The following is a 27,525-nucleotide window of genomic DNA, read 5'->3' as shown; positions in this document are numbered from 1 at the left end:
CCCAGAATTCCAGCAGGTGAAACGGGCTGTGCTAAGTGGTTATTGCAGGAACGCTCAGTTTACTAACAGATAACCTGTAGCTACTTTAAGAATTCCCAGGACACCTGGTTTAGAAACAAATTAACATGTAAATTTGTAATCATGATAAATTATGTGTTTATCCAGTCAAACCATGCTGTTTTTTGTTTTTAAATGAAAAACAAACGTTGCTTTAGGAAAACAAATGGTGTGAAATATTTCACTAGGATCACAATTTACCAAATATTACTGAGAATAAAAAAAAAGAACTGAAGGCAGGCAGCAGCTTAGAACCACTGATGTCGTTTTCTGGTACTAACAAAGGTCACTGATTTCCAGCTAAGAAGGTTCTTTAATTCTAGCTTACAAATTCCTCTGCAATGAGAGGCGTCTGCCCGCTGCACTGCGAGGAGCAGCTATGGAAGGGTGTGACAAGCACAGTTCAGCCTGGATCTAAGTGGTCTGACATTTTGTGATGGTTATTAAATACTTAAAGTCTTAATTCCTTTTATTTTGTTGTAATTTTCTAAATGTCCAATAGACTTATGTGAAGGATCAAGGAGAAGTTTTTCTCCACTCTAATATAACACACAGCCCCTTCTAAGACAGGGGGGATGAAGTTAGAAAAACAGGTATCCCTCTAGGCAAGACATGGCTACTGGGAAAGCAAGTGGGAACAGACAGGACACACAAAGACCTTCAGGGAAGTGGGCATCAGGCTCTGAAGGACACAGAAAATGCTAGGAAGGACGAAGTCAAACTCAAATTCAGTTAAAGGCAGTCCTCAGGCTCTTACAAATCAGCCCTTATATATGGCAAGTATGGTCTGTAACAAATTTCTTTATGAGATTTTCAACACAGTGCTGTACAATCTTTCAGATCTTTAAATGACAAAAATGACAGTTTGTAGGTGGAAGAGGTGGTGATGAAGCAGGGAAGGGGGAAAAAGATGGTGATTTATTTTTCTTCTTATTTTTTAAATGTGGTCGGGGGTTCTGTAGCTTTTTTTTTTTTTTTTTTTTTTTTGGTTACTGAAAAAAATAGAACAGTCCACTGTCCAGCAGAGGCTGCTTCAACTCTATTGCTCCCGGGGCTCATTCCGCATGGACCTGTGTCTCAGAATGCTGCAAGGACAGCTCTGTGGGCAGGAAGGCGCCCTGCCCCAGAGCTGTAGCGTATGTCCTGTTCTGTGGGTGGGGAAAGCTGGGCGGCACGTACATGCCCATCGCCGCTGCTCCGAAGCCTCCTCGCTGGTGCTGGGGCGGGGAGTGGTAGCCCTCCAGGTTATCGTACTGGGGCCCGACAGTCCCACTGCCCTGGCGCCTGCCGTGTGTTTGGTACTGGTACAGCACGCCGGGGTCCCTCTCCACGTTCTGGGTATGGTGGAGCTTCAGGCTGTGACTCCGCTCTGGCTTAGGGGGTGGGACTGCTGACTGCGCGAGGTGTCCCCCCTCCTTGCAGCAGTCTCTGGAGTGTTTCTCTGGGGCTGCAATCTGCCTAGCCCGAGGCCTCTCCAGCTCCTTGGGGAGCCTCACCTCTTTGTGGTTCAGTCTTAGAGACTCCTGCCCTGATGGAATATATTTCCCTCCAGAGTTATGGTAGCTGACTGGCTCAGAAGTGTCTGGAATCCCTTTGGGCCCATAATCTAACTGGCCGGCTCCCTGTGGGTAAGGTGGCCCGTTTTTTGATTCACACAGTTGCCTATGGCTTGCTTCCTGATGTGCCCTGTGCTCAGGGAGACTACAACCCATGTCATGCAGCTTCCTGTTCCTGAGGCTACTTTGCTTCTGAGGGAGGGTCGGCTTCTCTGACTGCCCACTGCCGTGTCCTCCATGGTGGTGCGCTCTGTCGAACTCTGGCTCCAGATTCTTCCTATAGAGGCGGTCATCTCCCTCGGGACTGAGGGCCTTGGCTGGGTGCCACCCCTCCTTTCCTTCTGCCACCGAGAGAAGTCCAGTTTTCCCAGGATCTGATTTACTCCGCAGGTGGATGACATAGATCCCACCCAAGTCATCTTGCACCACGGGGGTCATGTTGTCATACTGGGACATAACAGGCCCTTTCACCTTCTGCCGCGCACGGCTCTCCCTCCGGATGGACTGCAGGCGGTATTTTTCCATGTCCTCAAAATCCCATGAGGTGTAAGTGTGCTTTACCTCGGCGACTGGAGGCATGTTGACTACACTGTGGTCATTAGCAGAGAAAGAGCCAGTCACGTTGGCCCGGGGACGTGAAGGCAAAGCAGCGTAGCCGTACACGTTCTTTCCTTGCAGCCTAGGATTGTAGAAAGCAAAGTCGCGGTTGGGCAGGCGGTGAAGGGGCCTCAACTGCACTGTGCTGTAGGCATCCACGTCACACAGGGCCCCGTCTGGGCTGTAATAGGAACCAGAACTGGAATAGGGGCTGTAGCGGTAGTGCACCCGGCCATTCTCAAAGTAAGGCTGGAGCTGAGTCACGTGATAATCTGAGCGGGCCTGGGAGGACTGATATGGCTTATACTGGTACAGGGGTCTTGGGCAGTAGGCTGGTTCATCATCTGGGGGCACCTCTGTCCTCGAAATGGGGACAGAGCGAATCATGGACGATGGAGGGGTGTGGAGAGACTGCACCCTGCGGATGGTGGGGTACAGGGGCATTTCTTCGGAGTAGCAACTGCCCCTAACGGAGGAGCTCAGAGAGGACACGTATTCGGCCCGGCCGCATGGCTTCGGGTGGTGTCCAGACACGTTTCTTCCCGGGGCCACGTACGTGTTGTACCGAGGACCCACGGAGGCTGGCGGCTCGGATCTGGAGCCGTACGCTTGGTGCTGCTCCACTTTGCCGTGATGCGGGGGGACGCTCTGGGGGCGGTGCTGGCAGCTTGCAGTCATACTGAAATGCACACAGTTTTCTGGACCAAAGGGATCAGTGGTGACATCAGGCCTAGCAAAGGTGGAATATGCAGTTTTCTGAGAGGCGTGCTTGGCTTGTGGGACAGGGACTGGCAAAGGCAAAACGTCCTCCACGGAGGCTGAGGAAGTCGTGACAAAGGTGTGGTGCCCAGAGCTGCTGGACGTGTCTGGGCAGCTGGAGTGGATGGCAGCGGCGATTTTATTCTCCATGGTCCTGGTGGGGGGCCCCGGGGTAGGGAAGCCACAGGAGGAGTGCACGGGGACGGGCTCGCCGCGCAGGTGCAGTGGGGGGGCCCTGGCAACTTCCCGCACCTTTTCGGGAAGGCTGGGCTGGGGAGCGGGCGCAGAGGCGGGACACTGCGCGGCGGCCCCACCGTCGCCGGCCAGGACAGGCGTGGGGTCACCCAGGGCTCTGGGTTCAGGCGGCCTCTCTGGAGCCAGAACTACTCCTTGAACCTATTGAAAGATGATAACATTATGAGTTTGTTTTTTCTGCTCCCCTCTATGGAATCAAACGCTATTAAATTCACAACTCACAAGTTGAGGCCATTTGGGCAGCAGCTTGAAATTTCCCAAGCTGTGCGGATACACTGGACAGGACAGAGACCGACCTGTCCCCACTGCCACGAAAAGAAGGCCTGTGTGGCCATCTGGTGTAGCAGCCATCCCATCTTTGGAGAGCTGTTCTCATTTACGATAGGTTTTCAACGTGAGATGAGGTGGCCCATGACACTATCTTACTGTGCGGACCAAACAGAAGTTTAGCCAAATAACCACCAGGCTTAAAAACATACACCCTGTCTATCTATGTAGCTCAGTCTCAACACCAAGAACATTCTGTTAAACAAGAAGCATTGGTTCTATCTGGAGAGGTTTTTAAAGTGACTCACGGCTGCCCAGTGGACAGTTTTTAGCCCCCAGTCCAGGGAAGGACAGAAAGGGACTCGTCTAGGTGGCATCCAACAGTCCCTGTCTCTCCCTCCCTCCTTGTGCTCCAGCCGGTCTGTGGCAGCAGAAGCCAAACGTGGTCCTCACTGCAGGGCTGCAAACATGCTCCCCTTGAGAAGCAGCCACTAGAAAGAGCATCCCGCACAGAAGACTAGATATGAAGTCCTTTTTGTTCAAGGTGACCACAAAAACCCTTATCATTCTGCGTGTAACATTCTCTCATCAAAACAGGTGCTTAACTGTAGAACAATCTGCTGGTTAATGTTGAGAAAATAACAAGTCCTAAGACACTGTCATCTCTGATATTGCTAAAAAGTCTGTAAGGCAGAAAGTCTTTCAAATGTCCTGAGAATACAGCACTTTGGTAGTGCAGATGTGAGTAACTGGCAGAGGTGGTCGGACGACTTGCCCAGAGCCACAACGAGTCAGTGATGGAGCTGGGAAAATGCTGCAACCCTGACACCTAAGGCCCAGCTTGACTCGTTTGTTCACAATCTCTTTGTATCTCTATGAAGAAACTACCTACATGCTTAGGAACTAAAGGGAGCAGGTATCGTTAAACTAGAGCCATCGAGTAACCACTCCTTTTTCAGAGGAAAACCAGCATCACAATAAAGGCAGATCCCAACCTCAACTGGGAAATGTTTCACGGAAACCTGCCACAGGACTTAAAGGCAGATGTCAGATCTCACTCAAGGTAACAACACACCCTGCTGGAGAGTGACATACCTTCGGAAAAACACACATTTCATCTCACTGACTTCCCCCCTTCTTACCTTGTGGGCGTTGTTTAGTCCTATACTGGCTGCGGCTTGTACCTGCCCCAGGACTGGGAGCTGCTCTGAGGGTCTCTGGGAAGGAGGCGGGGGGAGGGGACGATTAGTTCTGTGACCGCGCTGGAGGGTGGCAGCGGTGAACCCTGCTGCGCTGGGCTGTTCGACCACATCCCAGTTGGCTTCCCTGGCGCTCAAGTCAGCTGCTGCTGGAGCAGTGGTCATGTAAGCCACGGGGACTGTGCTGGTATTCTCTTCAGGGGACCCAGAAGGAGGGTAGATTTTGTCCCTAGGCAAATTAGAAGGTGCGGGAGCTCTGTCTGCAAGTTCTGAAGGGTGAAGGGGCTTATCCACACTTGCACCAAGATAAGAAGGAGGCTGGTCTCCACTGTAGAAACGAAGCTGATCCTGGCCCACAAAGGAGACAGTCGGCATACTGGTCTTCACAGACTGGTCTTCAGGGAAACGTATGTGATCATCAGACTCAGAATCTATTAAGGGAACTGAAGTGACTCTGGCCTTTTCTGGGTCCCCAGATAAATAGATTCGAGGCGGCTGACTGCCTGGTATGTCTGCTGGGTGTCGTTGCTCCCCAGATTCAGCGGCGCTGGAATGGGTATAAACCTCAGTAGCTGCCGTATCCGGTGCTGGCTGGTCACAGTTTCCGGAGGCCTTGGTCTGGAGGTGGAACTGCTCAGCTGGCCTATCGGTTTGGAAATAGGCTTTATCTAAGGTAGCACTAGAGTAGGCAGTAGGCAGTTTCTCTTCAGTCGCAGCCACTGCTGTGTCTCCATAATGTGTACAAGCAGCCTGGGAAGCGCCCGGTCTCTTCAATGACTGGGTCGAGGCTTGCTGTGCAGACTCAGCTAAGGCCAGCGCCAACAGGCGGGCAGCATTTTTCGGAGGCGGTGGTGGTGGGATAAGAGAGACTGAACTTACAGGAACGGAATCCTGAGGGGGGTCATGGGTATCTGCTCCTGGTGGGAAATTGGGAAAAAAAATGAAAGTGAAAAGGTAGCTTGTGTTATCCTATACGGAAAGCCAAACACTCCCCATTTCATCACTAAAAAAATGGGTGCCTTCCATATTTCAAAATGGCAATCCACGATCTTCTATCCCACATGCAAATGCTGTAGAAAACACATCTGGTTCAGAAGGAAAACTAAAACAAAAGAGTGTTTAAGATTGCACTCTCCTCTTGGATTGCCACAGAGACGGGGGTGAAGCAGGTCCCTCACTGGCTCAGAAAAGATTGCTTAAAAAACAAGCTTCAAGGGCTTGCAGATTGTCGTTAAGAATAGTTTTTAGATTGGACGGTGTAGGCTGGCTGGTTAACTTGTAAGGCTAAAATTTAGGTATTTTATCAGAAGAGAAAACAGAATCAAGAGCTACGAAGTTGTGCAAAAATTATCCAGGAATTCTGACTGTCCAAGGAGATAAGGGGACTTTATGAAGGTTTGAAGCAGGACCACTGGCCCTTTGGGGGATTTTCTGTTTGATTGATTTTAATTTAGGGCTTTGAGCCATCAGCACCACCTAGAAAAACATTCTGTTTGATTAAAGGCTAGCTGTGGAGTAAACTTCTCTTAAAAGGCACAGTTGGCACACGGGGTTGAAGATCCCTCTTAGCTTAAAGAAAGAATGGAGGAAAACAAATGGTACCTGTCTGAGTCTGTCCAGAAGGTACAGCCTTACTCTGACTGCTTGAGGCAGGCTCCTCCTTCCCTGGCGGGTCTGCGTCTGCAGCAGCCACCTGGTCCAGGGGCTGGACTTCAGACTCACACCCTTCCTGGGCCTCTCTCTCGTTTGCTTTTATCTTTACTACCTGGGTGGGGGATCTATTTATGACATCACTTTCTTCGCCACTTTTGTTCCAAGCTGGAGAAGGTGCGTTCTGGGCTGCTGTGTTTGCGACGGTACCGATGACTTCCGACACCCGAGCGGGAAGGGTCACTGAAATTGGCTCAGATATGTTCAGAGAGGGGGATTTGCTTAATTTCCGTCCAATCTTTGGAGAGAAAGCATAGACGACCTTTTCAGTGAACGAGGCTGGCTTAGATGATTTCTCTTCAGTTGGGCTCAAGTCCAGGGTAAAGAATGGACTCAGTTTCTCCTGAAGAGGTGAGACAGGTTCAGAACTTGCAGTGCTTCCTGGAGTCTGAGACTGGCTACCACCTGCTTCTGTGTCCTTTCTGTTGGTACCCTGTTTATCCTTGGAGTATCCCAATGAGTCTAAAAAGGAAGCCCCGCTCTCCAGACATTCTGATTCGGCCTTAGGAGGACTGCACTGAAATGACATCGGATCAAAATCCAGGCTGGCTACCCCGATGTCTGGTGGGCTCAGATCAACATCCTCAGCTGACTGAGGAGACACGAGAGCCGGAATGTGCAGCAGCCCTACTTCCTCCTCACTCCCATTGTTGTGAGGCAGATTATCGTAGGAATTACAGCGGTTCCCCAGCATCTCTCCATTAAAAGAGGCACTCAGGGCATCACTGCTAGATCTGGGTCTTCTGGGTCGGAACAGCTTGGAATCACCTGGTAAAAATGGACACAATATCAGAGTATGAATGTCATAGGATACACGGTGCCGTGAGAAATCATCTACTCAGTACAGCAGAAACATACCATATAGAGTAAGAAAACATAATTGTCTCTTGGGGCACACAGATGGAACTCCCAAAGCAAATGCTAAGTAACAAACACATTTGATACAATCAGAGGAAGAATGCATTTGATGGTTTCAATAGGAAAAAGGACTCAAAACTCTTAGATTCTATTACTAGCCCAACACTGACTCTTGTGGCTTTGCCCAAGTTTTTCATTTCTTTGTGTCTGATTTTATCACTGACCTCACACATGATTTGTGAGGTAGAACTAACCACTTTAAATGGTACTTTGGATACACAACAGCAAAAAGGGTTTTCTGTTTGTTTTTCTGAGGAAAAATCCTCATACCCAAATTACTACAAAATTGAACTTCTCAAAAAAAAAAGTGTTTACATATATTTAGTAAAGGATTCCTTTCAAATACTTAAAAATAATTTTTTTTTCTTTAACAAGAACAGGCTTTAAGTTTCTCAAGGAGAGGCCTTAAGAGTAGTAGAGTATTACCTGATTTTATGATACTTCTAAACGTCTAGCTGGTAAAAGAAGTCCTCTATCTCGTTATTCTATTCCAATGATCAGAATTGCCATAGTGAAAATGTACTATAAAGAGGCACTGTCTTAACACAAACACATCCACTAATGTGTTGACCACTTATAAAATTAATCCCTACTCAAATATTATTTGCTGCTTAATACAAGCACCTACCCAGCCCACTGCATTGTTTTTGTGAACCATTCTCTTGACTTCAGTGAAATGGAAAATCTTGGAAAACCAGTAAGATGTCAGACACCCAACTGAAGTGAAATGCGAGGATTTGTTGAATCGCAAGCAGAGCCATTGGTCAATGAGGACCTGGCAGTTAGAAGTTATAAATGAGGATGAGAAAGTTGACCAGAAGGAAGACACCCCAGGAAACGTCAAAAGAGCACAATTTCAATACCAATGGATTAAGAAAAGTCCGTGGGAAATCAATGCAGCTCTTGATTATTTTTGCAACAAGTGCCTTTTTTTTTATCATACTGCTGCACAAGCCAAACACGACGTGGAGGATGTCCTATTTGCTAAACTACATGGTTTTGTCAAAAAAGTTCTACCTCCCTCCAAGTCAACATGGAAGTAATCTTTGTTCATTCTAAAAATTAGTACAGAGTTGCAACTATAACCCGACTTATCCTAAACGGAAGCTAAAAAGTTATTTTCAAAAGTTTTAAGTTTTGTTCTTCAAGTTGCAATCAAATCTTTTTGTACTATTTACCATAAAATTTTGGTCCCCATTTTAGGCAGGTTCACTTTAAGTTGCCTTCTCCTGGTACTAATCATCCTCAGATAATGACGGCTGCCTCTAACCAAAGTGAGGTATGAGATTTAACCTCAGGTTAAATTTGCGAGACAAAAGACTACTGGTCTAAACATCAAAACTGCTTAATTTTACACTTTGTAACAAACATTGTGCTCTCATTGTGAAATTTAAAGAAATACTATTAACACCATTTTCCACTGGGCCTTAATAAATATAAATGGTTAACTTAAAACACTCACCTATTTTTATGTAAATTGAATAGCAATCATGTCAAAAGTGAAGAAATTAAAGACTGTTACCATATTAAAACATCAATGGACAATGCTAAATATCAATAGATACTAGTATTTTTAGGAAATCATAGTCTATAGCCTATTTATTAAGCATGTATTTATAAAATATACTTAATTGTGTGTCCTTTTATGAAATATATTCTAGAATAAAACAACTGATGCTTTAGTCTTACCATCGGCTGCGTGGAGAGAAGAGAGAGACTCCTCACTCTTAGCTGAGCGCAAGGTCCCTTCTGCCCTGCCACCTGAAAAGTCGAAACCAAACAGTGTCAGACTTTATTCACCGTTACATATGTACTGAAAGGGAACAGTGCTTTTCTGTGCATATATTTAACTTCCAAGAGTAATTATATTTTTGCAACCATATTCAATTTTGCATTGTATTTTATAATGTGTTGTACTGTTCTCAAGTGGTTTCCTATGTGAAAAATCTTTTCTAAAGGATTATGGACTTGAGAATAGAGATGAGTTTTAAAACTTGCTTTTATATTTCCTAAAGATCAGTATGTCTTGAGATGATCTCATACTGTTGCAGTGAAAATAGAAATGAGACTTTTCTGATAAACAAGAAAAATAAGCAACAATGAACAGGCTGGGGAAACAGCATAAACAGCCCTGAAAGAGTTAAGCAATCCTGGTTATTCTTTAGCTGTTACTACTAACAAATACTTGTAGCTAGACTTGTCCTTCACAAAGCTAATTTACTCTCTGGTTCCATATGAATTGTACCCTGCACCTGGCATTTACTCTCTGCTGCATTCTCTTGTAGCAAATCACCCCTTGTAGCTGTTTACATTTCAGAAAGAAGGTCGCAGGCTGATAACCCAGAGACCAACGGACCCAATTAACAGGCTGCCTGACGCCAGCAGTGACTGGTTTAAAATACTGGAAGAAGAAGAAGAATGCAAGACCTTCACCACTTTGATCCTATCACGTATCCTTGGGAGTTCCACCTATAAGAACCCCTGTAATTTCCCAGGACAGGGGGGCACAGCTCTTGAGGCACTAGCCTGCTGTGTCTTCCCTTCTGCCCGGCAGAAAAATAAAGCCATCTCTCTTCCTCCAAAATCTCTGTCTCCATATTTCTGTTCGGCATCGGTGCACAGGGAAGCCGATATTTCGGCAACAAAGCTGGATTTAGGGTGAGCCCTAAATCCAATGACTGGTATCCTTTTAAGAAGAAAAGATGCAGAGAGACAGAGCAAAAGCCACGTGAAGATGGAGGCAGGACTGGAGTGGAACCACCGCAAGCCAAGGAATACCAGGTGTCCCCAGAAGCTGGAAGAGGCCAGGAAGGATTCTTTGGATCCTTCAGAGGGAACATGGCCCTGCTGACACCTTGATTTCAGTTTTTAGCCTCCAGAACTGTGAGGAAACAAATTCCTGTTGTTTTTATCCACTCCATATGTGGCAATTTGTTACGGCAGCCCTAGGAAACTAACACAGGTCACTTAACTAATTACACATGTTGAACCTTATTTGTTAAACATCCTCAGCCTCTTTCAGCCTCTTGGCAGTGCTCAAGGCTGCTGACACTTCCTTGTAAGCCCTTCCTCCCTGACTTCCACTGCTGGCGCCCAGCTCCTGTTCCCTGCCTAGGCACCGTTTGTTCTCACTCTCCTTTCATGACAGCTCTGCCTTCTCCACCCTCTAAACGCTGCTTTTCTCCAAGACTCAGGCCCCAACTCGCTTCCCTCACTCAACGGGCTCTCCTTCGGCCATAGAATACATCCCTAGGGTTTTCACCCTTGGTTTGCTCATGACTTTCAAATCTGCATTTCTAGTTAGATTAAACCCCTTTATTGAATGCCAGATCCATACTATTAATCACCTCTTGGGCAGGTCCAACTCACTATGTCCAAAATTAACACATTATTTTTCTTCCCCAACATACTGTTCCCTACAGGCATAATGGCACCAACTCCCTTACCATTTAGTCAAAACCTGAAAATTATCTTTCTCGTTTTCCACCACCATTTGGTCACCCACCCTGTAGATTCAGCTTCCTGAACACTTCTCCGATCTATTTCCCACTCCCATGGCCACTGCTTATTCCAGACACTCATCGTTTCTTGCCTGCACAATTGTAAGTGTCTCCTGATTTACTGTCCAGCCTCCAGGTCTTGTCCTCTTCCCATATATTCCCTATGCTGTTGCCAAAGTCATCTTTCTTAAACCCAAACCCGATCATGTTATATACTGAAGGTGTAAGAGGGAAGAGACAAACCAGGACTACATGTTGGATCTGTTTCTTTCACTTTAACCTTTGCTCTCCACTGCTTTGGTTCACTAAAAGGATACTGTCTATACGTAATGGCCTGCCTCGGGGAACCCTGCTCCTCTGCCTGAAGGTTAAACCAAAGTGCCTTTGTTCAGGGAAACATCCGGACCCTGTCCACCTGGGGATGGCTGCAAGAAAGAAGAAATTAACACGTCCCCTCCCCGAGGCTGGCCATTCCAGGTGATATATGCAAAACTTACGGCCTTTTTACTTTACTTCCTCATCTCCTTCCCCTCTCTGTGCTATACATAAAAGAAGCTGGCATCCAAACCCCCGATGAGATGGTTATTTTGAGACTTTAGTCTGCCATCTTCTCGGTCTGCGGCCGTATTCCTTGCCTCAATACCTCGTCTCTGATTTACTGGCCCGCTGTCATGCAGCAAGCAGAGGGAGCTTGGACTCCATAACAAAGCCATTCAATGACAACCGCCACCCCCCCACCCCCAGCCGGCCACAAGGAATGCAGGACAAAACCAAAACTCCAGCAAGCTTCCCGGGCCCCTAAGAACTGGAACCTCTTTGTGTACCATCCCACCAGCCACGTTCGTCATGGCTCCCTGTTCCACACACCAGCACACACTCTGCTCCCACTTCCTGAAATACCTTTCTCAGTCCCTTGTTGATCAGGTGAATCCCTACTTATCCTTCAGAACCCAAGTCAAGGTTCTCTTTCCTCTCCCCCCATGAACTGACAATTCTTGCCATAAATACCTCACATAAGCCTCTATTTCAATAGCTATGATTCTGCATGACATTTATTTTCTTACACATATGATGTCCCACATAAGACATGGAAGGCAGGGGTGGTGTCTTAATTTTCCTTCTATCTGCAGAAGCTGCTATCAAAATATCTAGCACATGCTTAGTACATGATTGCAAACTGAATGAATGATGAATTAAATGAACTGAATGTTGTATTTCTAACATTACCCAAGAAGTAAGCACTACTTTCCTTCCTAGATTCAGAACCTGTTAATATCAGTAGATTTAAATGATTTTTAAAAGGGCAGTACTTTCAACAACACAGTAATAGATTTATCTATCCAATAAGATACTCTCATCAATGAATCATCTGGTAAAAAGATACCTTCTTTGGTTATAAGACTTATAAACTCTTAGAGGCATGTTGAAATACGATTTTGTCATTTTTAAAATCTACAGATATGTAGACTAGTAAGTTTAAATACCACAGCAGTTATTTTTTATTACCAACAATATACAAACTACATTACAAATATATTGTGAATTTTTAAACACATTTACACTACATATTATCTGTATAGTTTCCAAAGGAATTGGGAACTTCTGCACACTTACATATAATATGTATTTGGGGATAAAACACTGGTAAAAGAAGACAATTCACGTGTAACAACACAACTAGGACGTATCCTGTTGAAGCCTGTTATAACAATGTGGTGAGTTTGTGTCTGAGTTAGAGAAGAGCCACATGACAGGCTGGGAAGCGTGGCCCTGCAGGCAAACTGCTCCCACAGCGCAGAGAGAAGGGAAGGTGTGACGCACTGACCTTTCAGAGCCATGGCTTTCATCTCTGAAGGCTCACTCTCATTACGCTGCAACTTTCGTTTAGAAACAGATGATGATTTCCCCAGGTTGAAAAAGGAACGCCAGCTGCCCACAGGAGACTTTTTCATTTTATTTTGAGGCCTCCTCCTATGAGAGAAAATAATCTGTATAAAGATACCCAAGGGGCTACCTTTACTTATGGACAATGAATAAATGATGGAAAGAACCAAGCAGCCTGGAGAGGCCCAGCTGACACAGTAAACCTCCACCTTCCACAGAGCTCACTCCACTCAGTGCGGCTGAGCTGTGCAGCTAAATAAAGCAGGAAATGAAAATTAAATCTATGAATTTTAATAGTAGTAACTAGTTTCACAAAGATAACTTTTATACAGATTTTCATATTTGGATCTAACCTCACAATCCATGAAATAAGTGAGAATACGACATATTTGGGAATAGAAAATATTAAAACTCCAAAAATAAAATGGAGTTGAAGAAAATGATTTTAGCTGTGAGGAAAGAGAATTAAGCCAAAAAAGAAGAAAAGTATTAAGAAAAATAACTAACATATATTGAATGCCAGGCACTATGCTAACTGTATATGTAGTACCTCATTTAAGTTATATAAAACCATATGAGGTAGGTATTATTATTCTCATTTTACAACTGAGGAAATTATGACACTAAGAAGTTGAAGTGACTTCCTTAATGTTGTAAAACTAGTAAATAATGCAGTCAGAGTTGGAACCCAGGTCTATCTGTATCCCAACATCGACACTCTTGATTACTATTCTATAAAGAGGTTTTTGAGAAAATTACAGAGGTATCATGTAAATTCAAGAAACTGAAGATAAACTTAGAATGACAAAGATGTTCTAACTTACTATTGTCAGGACATTTTAACCAAGGGAAATGAAAGGAATTTAGAGAAGTATACTGACATGCGGAAATAAGTTCTCAACTTTCATTAGTACTATCCAAATCCACGGAGTTGAAGTTCTCACATTCCTATGTAATAGCCAAAGCAGTAACCCGAGGTCAAAATTAACTCACATACATTAGTCTTCCCACAGTAACTTAGTAAAGAAGATATAAAAACCGTGTTATTACCATTTCTTTAGAGAAACAGAGAATAGGAGCTGGAAAGGACACTGAGAGAGTGAACAGCAGCGGTTCTCAAACTTTGTCACACATCAGAACCACCTGGAAGGTCTGATAAAAGACTGACTGCGGGACCCCAGCCCAGAGTTCTGGTGCAGTGGGTCTGGGGTTGGGGCTGGCCAAGAATGATCCGCCAGTCGGGAGATGCACTGTGAGAAGCACTGGTCTACTGTGAACTCAGTGGGAACCCATGTCACGCCATCATCCATTCACTGTTTTTTGAATAAGCTGTCGCAATGTTTATTTCTAAACAAATTTCTCAACAACATATTTCAGAGAGAAAATGACACCCTCCATAGAGGAAATGTATCATTTTCCTAACAATATTCCCTGTACAGCAGACTTTCCTCTCCTTTCCAACAATGACATGATGTTGTAATGCTTTTCAAGAATCATTCACATCAGTCCCTATGAGGTAACATCCGGAGTCGAAGGAACAGGTTTTTCTGGGACTGGCACAGAATCAATATAGTAATACTAAAATGCAAAAGTAAAAGAAAAGAAAATTACAAATAGCCATGAAATGCACATTTTTGAGGAGGACTAAATGAATTTTACCTTTCAGGTGGGAACTCAATTATGGTGTGAAATTTTCCCTGAAGTGCAGCAGGTCCTTCTCCTACTTCGATATATTTGTTTTCAGTCACAATTGGAGAATTGACCTGAGCCTGTGTTCGTGCCTGGGCCTCCTCCAGTGTCAGCAGTTTGGTGGATGGAGATGAAACCAGCAGGGACTTGGGTCTTGATAGAGAAGCTTTGGAAAGAAAAAAAAGCAATGAAGAGAGTCAAACTTCATGACACGGGGGGGGGAAAAGATGTAAATATCTGTGGGTGTATATAACAATCTGCTTATCTGTCCATCCATCTATCTCCCTTTCTGTGTTGTTTTATATTTTCTTCATTAAGTTTTTTAAATGGTAAAAGTAATAGAGCCTTATACTAAGTGAGGAATAGAAGACTACATACCAGGTTATTAACAGTGATAGATATAAATATAAAATTCCTTAAGTAATTTAACTATTTTCTTTTCTTAAAAGATTCTAGGCAAGGCCTGGTATCATTCATGTATTTTTAGTTTTGGAAGGAATTTTACTTCTGCTGCTCTACATTACACCTTTATATACATCAATAATAGGTGACATGATACATTTTTTATGGGCCCTGAACTTAGATCATGATAGGTCTAATACTTAGTAATCACTAAAAACATACAAAATAACTGTTATATTGTGCATTTTGGGGAACAGATATAAATTAGCTGCTTTCTACTAGGACAGATTTATTAAATTGAGATAAGAAATGCAGTTTCCCAATCTGGTAGAGGTTTTAACACATGTTCCTGGTAGTGAACAACATCTGTTAGAGCCATACCTGCCCCTTCCTGAATGACCGCGCTGATCTTCCCACTGAAAAGGACGTCAACGTGATTGAGGATGAACTCAACAACCACAGACTGAATTCTCACTTCCATGAAAGCTGCTGTCCCACTGAAGCAGGCCGATTCTATCTGTTTTGATCTGTGGGGTAAACAGCATTACCATCACAGGGTCCCCAAAACAGCAGTCTTAAAGAGCATTATTTTTTGCTTTATGTGTAAATCATGGACAAACCAGAGGAAGAAAGCATACTTTTACAGTGCCTTGGCTAAACCCTGACTGCCTGTTTTAGGAAGATGCTCATAAAAACAACATATTAGTTTTACTTTTAAAAATTATCCTTGGACTTCCTTGGTGGCACAGTGGTTAAGAATCCGCCTGGCAATGTAGGGTACATGGGTTCAAGCCCTGGTCCAGGAAGATTCCACATGCTGTGTAGCAACAAAGCCCACGTGCCACAACTACTGAGCCTGCACTCTAGAGCCTTCGAGCCACAACTACTGAGCCCACACGCCTAGAGCCTGTGCTCCACAACAAGAGAAGCCACCGCAATGAGAAGCCTGCGCACCGCAACCAAGAGTAGCCCCCCGCTGGCCTCAACTAGAGAAAGCTCGCGCGCAGCAACAAAGACCCAACGCAGCCAAAAATAAATAAAATAAATAAATTAATTAATTAAAAAAAATTATCCTTAAGGAACACTGATGAATTACTTTTATTTAAAGTCACTCTGCTTCTACTTCAGGTCATAAGTCAAATGCAACTTACCTTAGCAGGTTTGGAGCCCAAACAATTGCTAGGTTTTTTGCATGCATATTTGTGATGGAACAATAGTCAGCTAGAAGAGACAAGTGTCTCATTAGGAACTCCAGCGTTCTGGAAAATGAAATACAACATATTAACAAAAAGAAACACCAGGTATCAGTATACAGCATAAAAGCTCCACTAATTAACTTGTAAGTTTTCAGTGGCAAAATGGAAAAAGAAACCATAAAAACCCCAGCAAATTTTTTTGCTGCCTATTACGTTCGAATATTATTACTACTACAGAGCCGTCAGAATATTACGGACTCTACATTTTATATATGATAATTACATCTACAGAATACTAAGGAAAAAAGTCTAAGGCAGATGCAGTAAGAAATGAAAGTTTCTGAGAGAACTGGCTCAGAAAATGAAACAGCCTCAATTTTAAAGAAATCTTTAGGAATATTTGCTCCTGCCTGTTAGAAATTTAGTTTCAGGGACACCAGTGAAGTGAATCCTCCACAAAATTTAGTTTCTAGACAAATACTATCAAGAAGTTATGCTATTCTACTTGCAGCAGACATGCTAACAGGAAAGAATTCAAACTTTTCTTCTGTAAAAGAAAACATTTCAGAAGTCTAAAAAGAGTTAAAAGAAAAATTCCAGTAGGTACCCAAGAGGGAAAATATTTGAACAAATAACATGCTCTTGGGATAGAAAGCCTACTTCAAATCCTAATATCCTGGTTTATCTTATACATTCTAAGTGTGATTTATTTAAATAATTTTTTATAGAGAGAGGGATTAAACAGTAGGGCAGAGTATTTTGGGAAATAAAGCATGATCAGCTTAAATGTAAGTCAAGTCAGATAAACACAGAGGTATTACCTATCAGCTTACAAAACTATTAAAGACAACGAACAGAAGACAGAAGTTTAAGATTATTATTTGAAACAGAAATTAAATTGTGGTCAACATGTAAGGCTTCAAGATTCAGATGAGCCTGACATGAATTTGAGAAAAGGAAGATAACAGCTCAAGGCACTGTTCAAGAAGCCTCTACAGGGACTCTCACCAGATTCTCACAACAGACCCCACAGCACAGTGTTACCATCCCCCATTTTATGGGTGACAGAGCCAATGTTGGCCCAGGTTACAGAGACAAGCGGCGCTGGAATCAAACCCAGGTCAGCTTGGCTCCAAAGTCTGTGCTCGTCAATAGCATTGAGTATCTACTCTAGCTGGCAAAAAAGGGGGTAATTTTTGGTCCTTCTTCTGTACAAGTTAAATAAGGAAAGACACACAGAAGTGAGGCTGGCCTGGAGACAATGTAGAGACAGGAAGCTTGAGAAACGTATTTAGAACACAATGTAAAATTTTATTATTTGGAGTCGGTGGAGTAGAAGGAGGAAGGTAAAGATTAAAGCACTTCAGAAATGTATTTTAAAAGAAATGCAAATTAAAACAAAAGACACCGTTTTATTCACACACCTAATTGTAAAGATTTACATCTAACTGTAAATCTTCACATCTAATTGTAAAGATGTTTTAAAACCTAAGGGGGAATTTTAGTCAGAGTGCCATGAAATGAGCATTTCATATTTAGCAGAGTATAAAACTGCATATACCTTTATGGAATACAAGTTGAAAACTGCTTTATGTTGGGAAGAAACTTTTAAGATCTTTTGATTTCCAAGAATTCCTAGATTTTTATCCAAAAAAATAACCTTGATCCCCCAAAAGATTCAGGTAAATGGATGGTCCTCATAGCAGTGTTCAAAATTGGAGAAAAACTCCCACCATACAAACAGATTAAATAGGCAAATTAGGGGAAAGGTTTATATAACATATGGCTCATTCACATGAAAGAACACTATTAAGAATCATGTTTTTCAAGAACAATTAAGGAATTAGAAAATGTGAATGTTAAAATCTTAGAAAGTCTGAATCAAAAGAGATATATGAAGTACAAGATACACAACTTACATAGAAGAAACTAGAATATAAAAACACATTACATAGGAGATAGATGCCAAGGAGGAAATATGTATACAGTGAGTAATATGTATGAAACAGGTGGGCATTATGGTAGGTAAATGCACATCAGGAGAGAAGAGGATAATATTAGGATATACGTATTCCATATACATAGACATATATCAGCAATCTATAAAATATATAGTGTACAAAATAGGTAAAATGCATATGCAATATATAACTGCACATTTACTATGTGCTAGGTTTCTATTCTGAGAATACAGTGGTAAGACAGGATTCGTGACCTCAGGGAGCTTAAACTTTAGAGGGGTTATATCTAGAATAGGCAATACAGTAAATATAAAAAACATATAGAAGGATATTTGTACAATATATAATATATAGCAGGAAAGGTACATAATGTTCAAGAGGGAAGATTAAATAGACAGCAAGGGAGCTATACATGTAATTTCCTGGGGAAATACCTACATATTATTAAGAAATATCTATATAATAAAGGAGAATATATACTTTGGTAGAAGAAATATAAATAATAGTAGAGTAGATAAGCATAATATAGTAAAAAAGTTATATGTATCAATATAGTAGGAAATATATATGTATGTATCTGAGTATATTTTTATATATATATATGCACACACACATTTATGTTTCTGTGTACGTGTTTGTAGAGATAAAATACACAACAAAGTAAAAACATAAAGATACACAGCAGACAATAACAATGATAATAATAATAGTTATTAACTCATATAAATAGTAATTATTTAACAGGCCTTGTTCTGAGTGCTTTCCTTTTAATATTCGTAACAATCCTATGAGAAAAGTACTATTATCTCTCTCTTACAAACAAGGAAACTGAGCCCAGAGAGGCAAAGGAACTTGCCCAAGGTCACAAGGTCAGACAGCTAACACAGACCATTGGCTCCAGAAGCCCTACACTATAATTTCTATAATATATAGAAATTATATATAATAGGTGATATAAATGTACTACACTGCAGGGGATAAATATATAAGGAATATAAATAAAACAAACTGTACTTCACTAAATGAGAAATATATACATATATATGTATATAATATACACATGTATGTATACATATGATATATACATACATACTCTTTCTCTCTATATATACACACATATATACTCTCTCTCTGTACGATATATGATAGGGTTTCTTCCTATTCTTCTTACTGATGTTCTCTTAATTCACCCACAAGATTAACCAATAACACTCTCAATTCCCTCTGTAAAACGTACTGATGATTAACGTCCAAGGCACAATAAGTTTCTTTGGCTAACATACTGAATAATTTGACTAATATCATTTGAATTATAAGCTTACCTAAAGCCAATGTTAAGTATTTCTATGACTGTTTATGCAAGGTTATTTTAATTCATAGTTAAGTTAAATGCCATCAACATTTATAAAACAAAATTTTAGAAAGATTTCTATGAAACCTCAGTGGAATGCTCTGCAAAGTCTTGATAAAGATGAGCCGCCGAATGAGGAAGAAACAAGTACCGTGATGAGCAGAGAACAATTTAAAACAAAACAAAACCTGTAATTATCAATAATATTCTCACAGAGGGAAGAGATATATCCATGAAATAAGAATAGAAGAGGATGCTATAAAGGAGAAACATTCAGAGAAACAAGAAAGAGAGGGAGGAAGGGAAGGCGGGCAGTTAGTTCTCAGAAGTAATTTTTTTTTTTAATCATGAGATGGACTGGAGGAAACCCATATGTGGAAACTGACAAAGACAAGGTGAGAAACTAAAAGAGCTAGTTCAAGAGTTAAAACAATTCCAGAAAGAGAATAAAGAAAAGGGATGAGGTTTACATTGCAATGAGAACCATCAAGGAAATAATATAAGAAAATGTCTCAGAAGTTTCCAAAAAAGCCCAGTGAGTGCCCAGAGCAAAGAATGAAAAAGAACCCACTTCAAGATGAGTCACTAAGGAAATGGACCACTAGGTATGTTCTAAATTTAAAGATATCCAGAAAGGATATACACAATACAAAACAGATCATATAAAAAAGTAGCACTCTCGTATCAGACTTTGCTGCAGCATTTTTGCTTAGATGCCGATAGTGTAATACCATCAAAATTATGGGAAAATACTATTTACAGACTAAAATTCTATAGCCAACTATCAGTCAAATATTGAGGAGAATAAGAGCATCTTCACATCAAAGTCTCAAAACATTTACCTCCCATACACCTTTTCTCACAGAGCTACTGAAGATGTACACTAGGAAAGCAGGGAGTAAAACATGGAAGGTGACAGCCAGAGATCCAGAAGAGAAGGGATCTAACTCGTGAAGAAAGTGATGGAGGGAATTTCCAGGAGGAAGGTGAAAGGCTGGAGCTGCGTGGAGATCCAGGGAGCAATCAACCCAGACAGAGCAGTGGGACAGAAGGCACCAGGAGGGGTGTTTTCATGGGGAAAAACTTCTTTTAAAAGGTTGCTTGATGTGTTTAAATACAACTAAGAGAACATCCACAGTTCTGTGAGAGAGACAGGGGACAGACTAGCAATAAACAGATACTCAGCAAACCAAAAACAGGCCATCACTCCAAGAAAACACACAGTTATCCCAAAAGGGAAATAAAATCCTAGTATACTATCAGACACAGCTGTGAATAACAGTTAAGTAGTTACAACAACGTAGAAAATAAACTCTGGCTTCACACCAAATGCTGATACAACCAGACTAGGAAGAGGAGAGAAGGGGCCGTGTGTTTGTGTGCTGTTGGGGATGGGGAGTTACAGCTACACCCTCATTTACCACAAAATGAAGGCAAATAATTATACCTAAAAATGAAAAATCAGGAAATAAAAACATAAGCATGCTATTTAGAAACAGAGGAGTAAACTCTAGAAGTAAGAGTTGAGAATAATAACTTCTGGGTAAGAGAAATTAGAACGGGGAGAGGAGACTGCTGCTTATTTATTTATTTATTTATTTATTTATTTTTGGCTGCATTGGGTCTTCGTTGCTGTGCATGGGCTTTCTCTAGTTGCGGCGAGCGGGAGCTACTCTTTGTCGCAGTGCGTGGGCTCCTCATTGCAGTGGCTTCTCTTGTTGTGGAGCACGGGCTCTACGTGTGCAGGCTTCAGTAGTTGTGGCATAAGGGCTCAGTAGTTGTAGCTTGCAGGCTCTAGAGCGCAGGCTCAGTAGTTGTGGTGCACGGGCTTAGTTGCTCCGTGGCATGTGGGATCTTCCCAGACCAGGGCTCGAACCCGTGTCCCCTGCATTGGCAGGTGGATTCTTAACCACTGCACCATCAGGAAAGCCCCAGGACTGCTGGTTTTTTGCTGCCAGCTTTGCATAAGCGTTTGACTTTTTAAAACTATGTACATAAGTTATATTGACCATTTTAATTTAGAGAGAAAAGATATTCACGTAGTACCTCATGTAAAACTATAAAGAAGCCTCGGCTTAAATCTAATCATCTGTCTTTCTATGCTTTATACTAAAAAAAATATTAAAGGCCAGACTCATTCACACATTTGATCTCATTACATTAAAAGGCATCCTCTTCAGAAGGCATTGTTAGTATTGTTAGTATTTTCACATATATGGAGATTGATGCTTGGAGAGGCCACACAGCTAGTAAGTGATGAAGCTGGAAATTCAAACTTCGGTCTATCTACGAAAGCCAATATTCTCAACCTATTGCGCTAGGTTCCTTTTTCCGGTAAGTTAAAGAAATTCCTGATCCCCCTTAAAACTATTTTTTAATAACTGTGTGTTGATCAGATTTGTCTTCTCAACCTTCTTTTAAAGGGCTAAACACCTAAATTTCTTAAGCTTGCTTCACAAAAGTTCTTTTGAGGTTTTTTTTCACTCTTCAGTGGGTCCTTAAGACCCCCTCAAAGTTCTCACATTCCTCCTAAGACAGGCCACAGTAACAGGACAAGCCAATGCTGAGTTACCTCCTGACTCGACCGCCAGGCATTTACAGCTACAGAGTTGACTAAAAAAGGTGTTGATTTTTAATGTTGATTGAAAATTTTCATGTTGATTTAGTGCCAAATTTAGTGCCAATTAAAAAAATATATATATGAACAATGTCATTTTGAAAAGATCAGCACTAAATTACTTAATTTGGGAATTAAAAAAAATCTACTGAATTTAATTTCTTGTCAATAACTGAAATTTAAAAATTTTAGCTTTTTGCTTCTTTGTACACTATAATCAATCCATAATTTATGCCATTTTCTTTCTCTCACTAAACGGCAGTTATCCTCCATTTTATTCTGTCTTCTCAGACATAGCAAAAGTATTTCTGAGAGTCGAAGCTAACATACAAATTAAATTGGGTTTTAAAAAGCAGCAACGAAAGACAGGGTTCAAAATGGTGGTGCAGGAAGATCCTGAGCTTACCTCCTCACACGGACACACCAAAGCTATAACTAGATTCCCATAGGATGACTCTCTCCTAAAGGCTGGCAGAGCAGCTCTTCTACAGAAAGGACAAAAAAGCGGGGTGGGAAAGCCCCACTGGGATGGAGCGGAGGGGAGAGATGCAGTTGTGCCAGTTACCCCCACCCATGGCAGGTGGCCCACAAGTGGGAGGGATATGAAAAACATGGAGCTCCCTCTTCCCTGAGCTCTGACCCCACCTCTGCCAGATCTGGAAGGTGTGAGCAACCCCCTGAATGCCTTGCGTTTCTGAGCCCCAGAGCACTGAAATAATCGGACAGACAGATGTTGTCAGGCTATCACCCCCAGGGCACTGCAGAGACAACAGACACCCCCCCCAACCCCGCCCCACCAATCTCTCAGCAGCCACTCCTTCAAAACTGGAGGAGACAGCTGTTTCAACTAATACGTTGAAACAAACACAGAGGGTCAGGCAAAACAAAGGGAAAAAGGATTATATTCCAAATGAAAGAGTAAGACAAAACCTCAGAAAAAGACGCTAATGAAACAGAGATAAAGAGTTCAAAGTAATGGTCATAAAGATGCTCATTAAACTCGAGAAAAGAATGGATGAACAGAGAGATCTTCAACAAAGAGAAAAATACAAGAAAGTTCCAAACAGAAGTTACAGAGCTGAAAAATAAAATAATCTAACGAAAAAATACACTAGAGGGATTCAAGAGCAGACTGGATGAAGCAGAAGGATGGATTAGCGAGCTAGAAGACAAAGCAATGGAAATCACCCATATCAAACAGCAAAAAGAAAAAAGGAACTTAAAAAAGTGAAGATTCCTTAAGGGTCATCTTCTGGGTAAACAAGTAAACAGGCACCCAGCACTGTGTCAATATTTTGGATTTATTTTGGATTTAAGCAAAGCAATTCACAATGTATTCACACCTGTGGTCATACACCCACTACCTTCAGCAATTTCTCAGTGTCTCAAAAAACAAACGAACAAACAGGCCCAGTCAACCATCCATTTGTTCATTCATTCATACATTTGTTAAGTGCCTACTGGATGCCAAGCACTGTGCCAGACCCTGAGAATACAAAGACAAATAAATACAAATGTATGGAAAAACAGAAGTTTAAATAGTTAGAACTCCAAGTAAGTTTAAACAGAAACCCCAGAACCCACTTTTACACAACTGACTTCTACTTTTGGCTGGTATTTTACATGTGGTTTACCTGTAGTGTGGAGGGGGGAGCTGCTGGATGACATCATGAATTTTTATCAGCCTTTCTTCATCTGTTGCTGCTGAAACAGCATCCTAGAACAACCATAATGCAAAATGAACTATTAGGCTTTGTTGGTAAAAATGAAAGTTCTTCATTTACAATTCAGTTTCACTTTGAGATTAACTGACTTTACTCTTTGATGCTGAACTATGAGGAAAAACAATGCAGTATTCAAGGAAGTAAACTTTGTTTCCACACTATATAGACACTGAAATCTATTAAACATAATATTTTTAAAATTTTATGATAACCAGTATCGAGGGTTATAAGATTAGTGGCTCAAAGTCAGAAACCGAAAGAGTGAAAATGTGAAAACAGTGAAGATTGTGGACCAGCTAGCAGTACAGTGTTTTTATTTTCGTTAAAGGACCCCTCTTCCTCACACAACTATCTCATATGACCAAACCAATCTTCACACATTTTGAACAAAACCACAGGAAAACTCCAAACAGAATTTGACCTAAAAGTGACTTGTACTCACAGAAAACTTCTCATACAGCTGGTAGGTGAGCAAAGGGTTTGGGAGCTCTCGGAAATACAGCTTACACAGGGAGCCCACGGAATGGATGTCTTGAACGTAGGGTTCTTTTGTCAGGTCGGGAACATGTTCAGAGTCAAATTCATGGCTAAAAAGATAGATGAGAGACAACAAAACTATTTTTTTGAAAGAAAAGCAAATATGACTTTAAAACAGAAAGGAAAGGTCCAAAGTATTAACCTCTACCTCAGTGAGTTAATATTTTCTTCAAATGACTATATTTCATAGAAGTTATATTTGGGCTTCAGTAGTAATCAAATGTCTGATCATGAAACAAGTGTTTTTCTAAATGGAAATTAAGGGAACAGTTTTAATATTAAAATGGACAGAAATCTCTGAAATGTGTGTGAAAGAGCAGCTCTTACCAGAGATCTGAAAACAGGACTTCTAATTCCTAATGGTTTAAATACCCAATGTTTTGGCAATTCTGAAAACTAGAGTTGAATGGCAGCTGGTCTATGTATGACTATGTGCAGAAATTCCTCAGGTACAAGAAGTACAGTTCAGGAATGCTTTATGGATGAGGGATAAGGAAGCCAGAAACAATATAAAGCAATTCCCAGCCAACACCAAATTTTAAAAGAAAGCAAAATCTGCAGCATTAAAGTGAGTGAAATAAAAATTGTGCTCAGAACACTAAGGCAGATGAAGCTCACTCTGAGGAGGTTAACTAATATTAATCTAGACATGAGACCCCTTATGAACCTAGAGGATTAATGTATGTGGACAATCTGAATATGAGATCTGCTGCGTCCGAAACTAAAGATTGAAACCTTTTTCAGTAAAAGAATCAATTTGAGGAGGCGGAGTCAAGACGGTGGTGTGGGAAGATGCAGAGTTAGCATCTCCCCACAACTAAGGCACCTGCCGGCTGCTGGTGGGGGACTCTGACCCCAAGGAGACAGGAGGAACCCCCAAGTGAACGAGTAGGACGCAGGGGGACTGAGGCGGGAGGAGAAGTAGAGGCCAGACAGGATCGACGCTCCTGAGGGCGGGGAGATCAGGAGAGGCAGGGGGGAGGGAGCCTCCCAGACCGGAAGAGCAGGAGAGGAGAGGAGTGCAACTGCCTCGCCCACTAATGGCCCTGCCCCCACAGCCCCCAGGGCCTTTTCCAGCCCTCTGGGTCCTAAACATAGGCCCCGCCCACCACCCAAACTTTGCCCTTCCTTAGGCCCTGTCCTCCACAGCCAAGGCCTTTTCTCCCATTTAAACAAATTTTTTTCCTTTTCCCTCCTCCTCTTTTTTCACTATTGTGGTACTGAGGTATCTTCTGGATGTTGATTCATCTATATTTTTATATCCTTTCTAACATATCTGTTAGTTTCCTAATTTTATTTTTTACTTTGTTATTCTTTTTTTTTTTTGTTGCCACCCCACGTGGCTTGTGGGATCTTGGTTCACGAGCCGGGGGTTGGGCCAAAGCTCCTGTGGTGGGAGCTCTGAGTCTGAACCACTGGACTAACACAGAACCTCAGACCCCAGGGAATATTCATCGGAGTGAGGATTCATGGAGCTCCTCACCTCAGCACCAAGACCCAGCTCTACCCAACAGCCTACAAACTGCAGCTGTACCCAACAGCCTACAAACTTCCATGTTGGAAGCCTCAGGCCAAACAACCAGTAAGGCAGAAATACAAGCCCACTCACGAAAAAATTTTTTTAAAAAAATGAGAAAGCAAAAAAATACATCACAGATGAAGGAGCAAGGTAAAAACCTACAAGACCAAATAAATGAAGAGGAAATAGGCAATCTACCTGAAAAAGAATTCAGAATAATGGTAGTAAAGATGATCCAGAATCTTGGAAATAGAATGGAGGCACGGATTGAGAAAATATAAGAAATGTTTAACAAAGATCTAGAAGAACTAAAGAACAAACAAACAGAGATGAACACCACAATAACTGAAATGAAAAAACACTAGAAGGAATCAATAACAGAATAACTGAGGCAGAAGAACGAATAAGTGAGCTGGAAGACAAAATGGTGGAAATAACTGCTGAGGAGCAGAATAAAGAAAAAAGAATGAAAAGAACTGAAGACAATCTAAGAGACCTCTGCGACAACACTAAACACACCAACATTCAAATTATAGGGGTCCCAGAAGAAAAAGAGAAAAACAAAGGGTCTGAGAAAATATTTGAAGAGATTATAGTTGAAAACTTCCCTAACATGGGAAAGGAAATAGTCACCCAAGTCCAGGAAGCACAGAGAGTCCCATACAGGATAAACCCTAGGAAAAACACACCAAGACACATCTTAATCAAACTAACAAAAATTAAATTCAAAGGAAAAATATTAAAAGCAGCAAAGGAAAAACAAAAAATAACATACGAAGGAACCCCCATAAAGTTATCAGCTGATTTTCCAGCAGAAACCCTGCAAGCCAGAAGGGAGTGGCAGGATATACTTAAAGTGATGAAAGAGAAAAACCTACAACCAAGATTACTCTACCCAGCAAGGATCTCATTCAGATTCCATGGAGAAGTCAAAAGCTTTTCAAACAAGCAAAAGCTAAGAGAATTCACACCACCAAACCAGCTTTACAACAAATGCTAAAGGAACTTCTCTAGGCGGGAAACACAAGAGAAGAAAAAGACCCACAAAACAAACCCAAAAACAATTAAGAAAATGGTAACAGGAACATACATATTGAAAATAACCTTGAATGTAAATGGGTTAAATGCCCCAACCCAAAGACACAGACTGGCTGAATGGATACAAAAACAAGAGTCATACATATGCTGTCTACAAGAGACCCATTCAGACCTAGGGACACATACAGACTTGAGATAGAGGGGATGGAAAAAGATATTCCATGCAAATGGAAATCAAAAGAAAGCTGGAGTAGCAATTCTCATCTCAGACAAAACAGACTTTAAAATAAAGAATGTTACAAGATATAAGGAAGGACAATACATAATGATCAAAGGATCAATCCAAGAAGAAGATATAACAATTTTAAATGTTTATGCACCCAACATAGGAGCACCTCAATACATAAGGCAAATGCTAACAACCATGAAAGGAGAAATCAACAGTAACACAATAATAGTAGGGGACTTTAACACCCCACTTACATCAATGGACAGATCATCCAAACAGAAAATAAATAAGGAAACACAAGCTTTAAATGACACACTAGATCAGAGAGATTTAACTGATATTTATAGAACATTCCATCCCAAAATGGCAGAATACACTTTCTTCTCAAGTGCACACAGAAAGTTCTCCAGGATAGATCACATCTTGGGTCACAAATGAAGCCTCGGAGAATTTAAGAAAACTGAAATCATATCAAGCATCTTTTCCGACCACAGCGCCATGAGATCGGAAATCAATACAGGAAAGAAACTGTAAAACACACAAATACACGGAGGCTAAAC

At 41.7% G+C, this 27,525-nt stretch overlaps 1 protein-coding gene across 4 annotated transcripts in view; it reads right to left on the bottom strand.

The window, feature by feature from the left end:
* Positions 1-231: 231 nt before the first annotated feature.
* The window catches only part of ARHGAP32 (Rho GTPase activating protein 32), a 264,249-nt gene continuing 236,955 nt past the window's right edge, over positions 232-27,525 (bottom strand). For all 4 annotated transcript variants that reach the window (XM_060017677.2, XM_060017675.1, XM_060017676.1 and 1 more), the window contains 10 exons: positions 24,085-24,229; positions 23,553-23,635; positions 15,945-16,052; positions 15,175-15,320; positions 14,362-14,557; positions 12,644-12,789; positions 9,008-9,079; positions 6,293-7,168; positions 4,634-5,607; positions 232-3,365 (listed from right to left, as the gene is read on the bottom strand). In XM_060017677.2, the coding sequence (XP_059873660.1) occupies positions 1,113-3,365; positions 4,634-5,607; positions 6,293-7,168; positions 9,008-9,079; positions 12,644-12,789; positions 14,362-14,557; positions 15,175-15,320; positions 15,945-16,052; positions 23,553-23,635; positions 24,085-24,229 (4,999 nt within the window). In that variant the 3' untranslated portion in view covers positions 232-1,112. The remainder of the gene's footprint in view (positions 3,366-4,633; positions 5,608-6,292; positions 7,169-9,007; positions 9,080-12,643; positions 12,790-14,361; positions 14,558-15,174; positions 15,321-15,944; positions 16,053-23,552; positions 23,636-24,084; positions 24,230-27,525) is intronic.

This window comes from Delphinus delphis, chromosome 8 (assembly GCF_949987515.2).
Source record: "Delphinus delphis chromosome 8, mDelDel1.2, whole genome shotgun sequence".
Taxonomy (NCBI): Eukaryota; Metazoa; Chordata; class Mammalia; order Artiodactyla; family Delphinidae; genus Delphinus; species Delphinus delphis.
The sequence above is the reverse complement of the archived record's forward strand: the minus strand, read 5'-3'. Positions and strand labels throughout refer to the sequence as shown.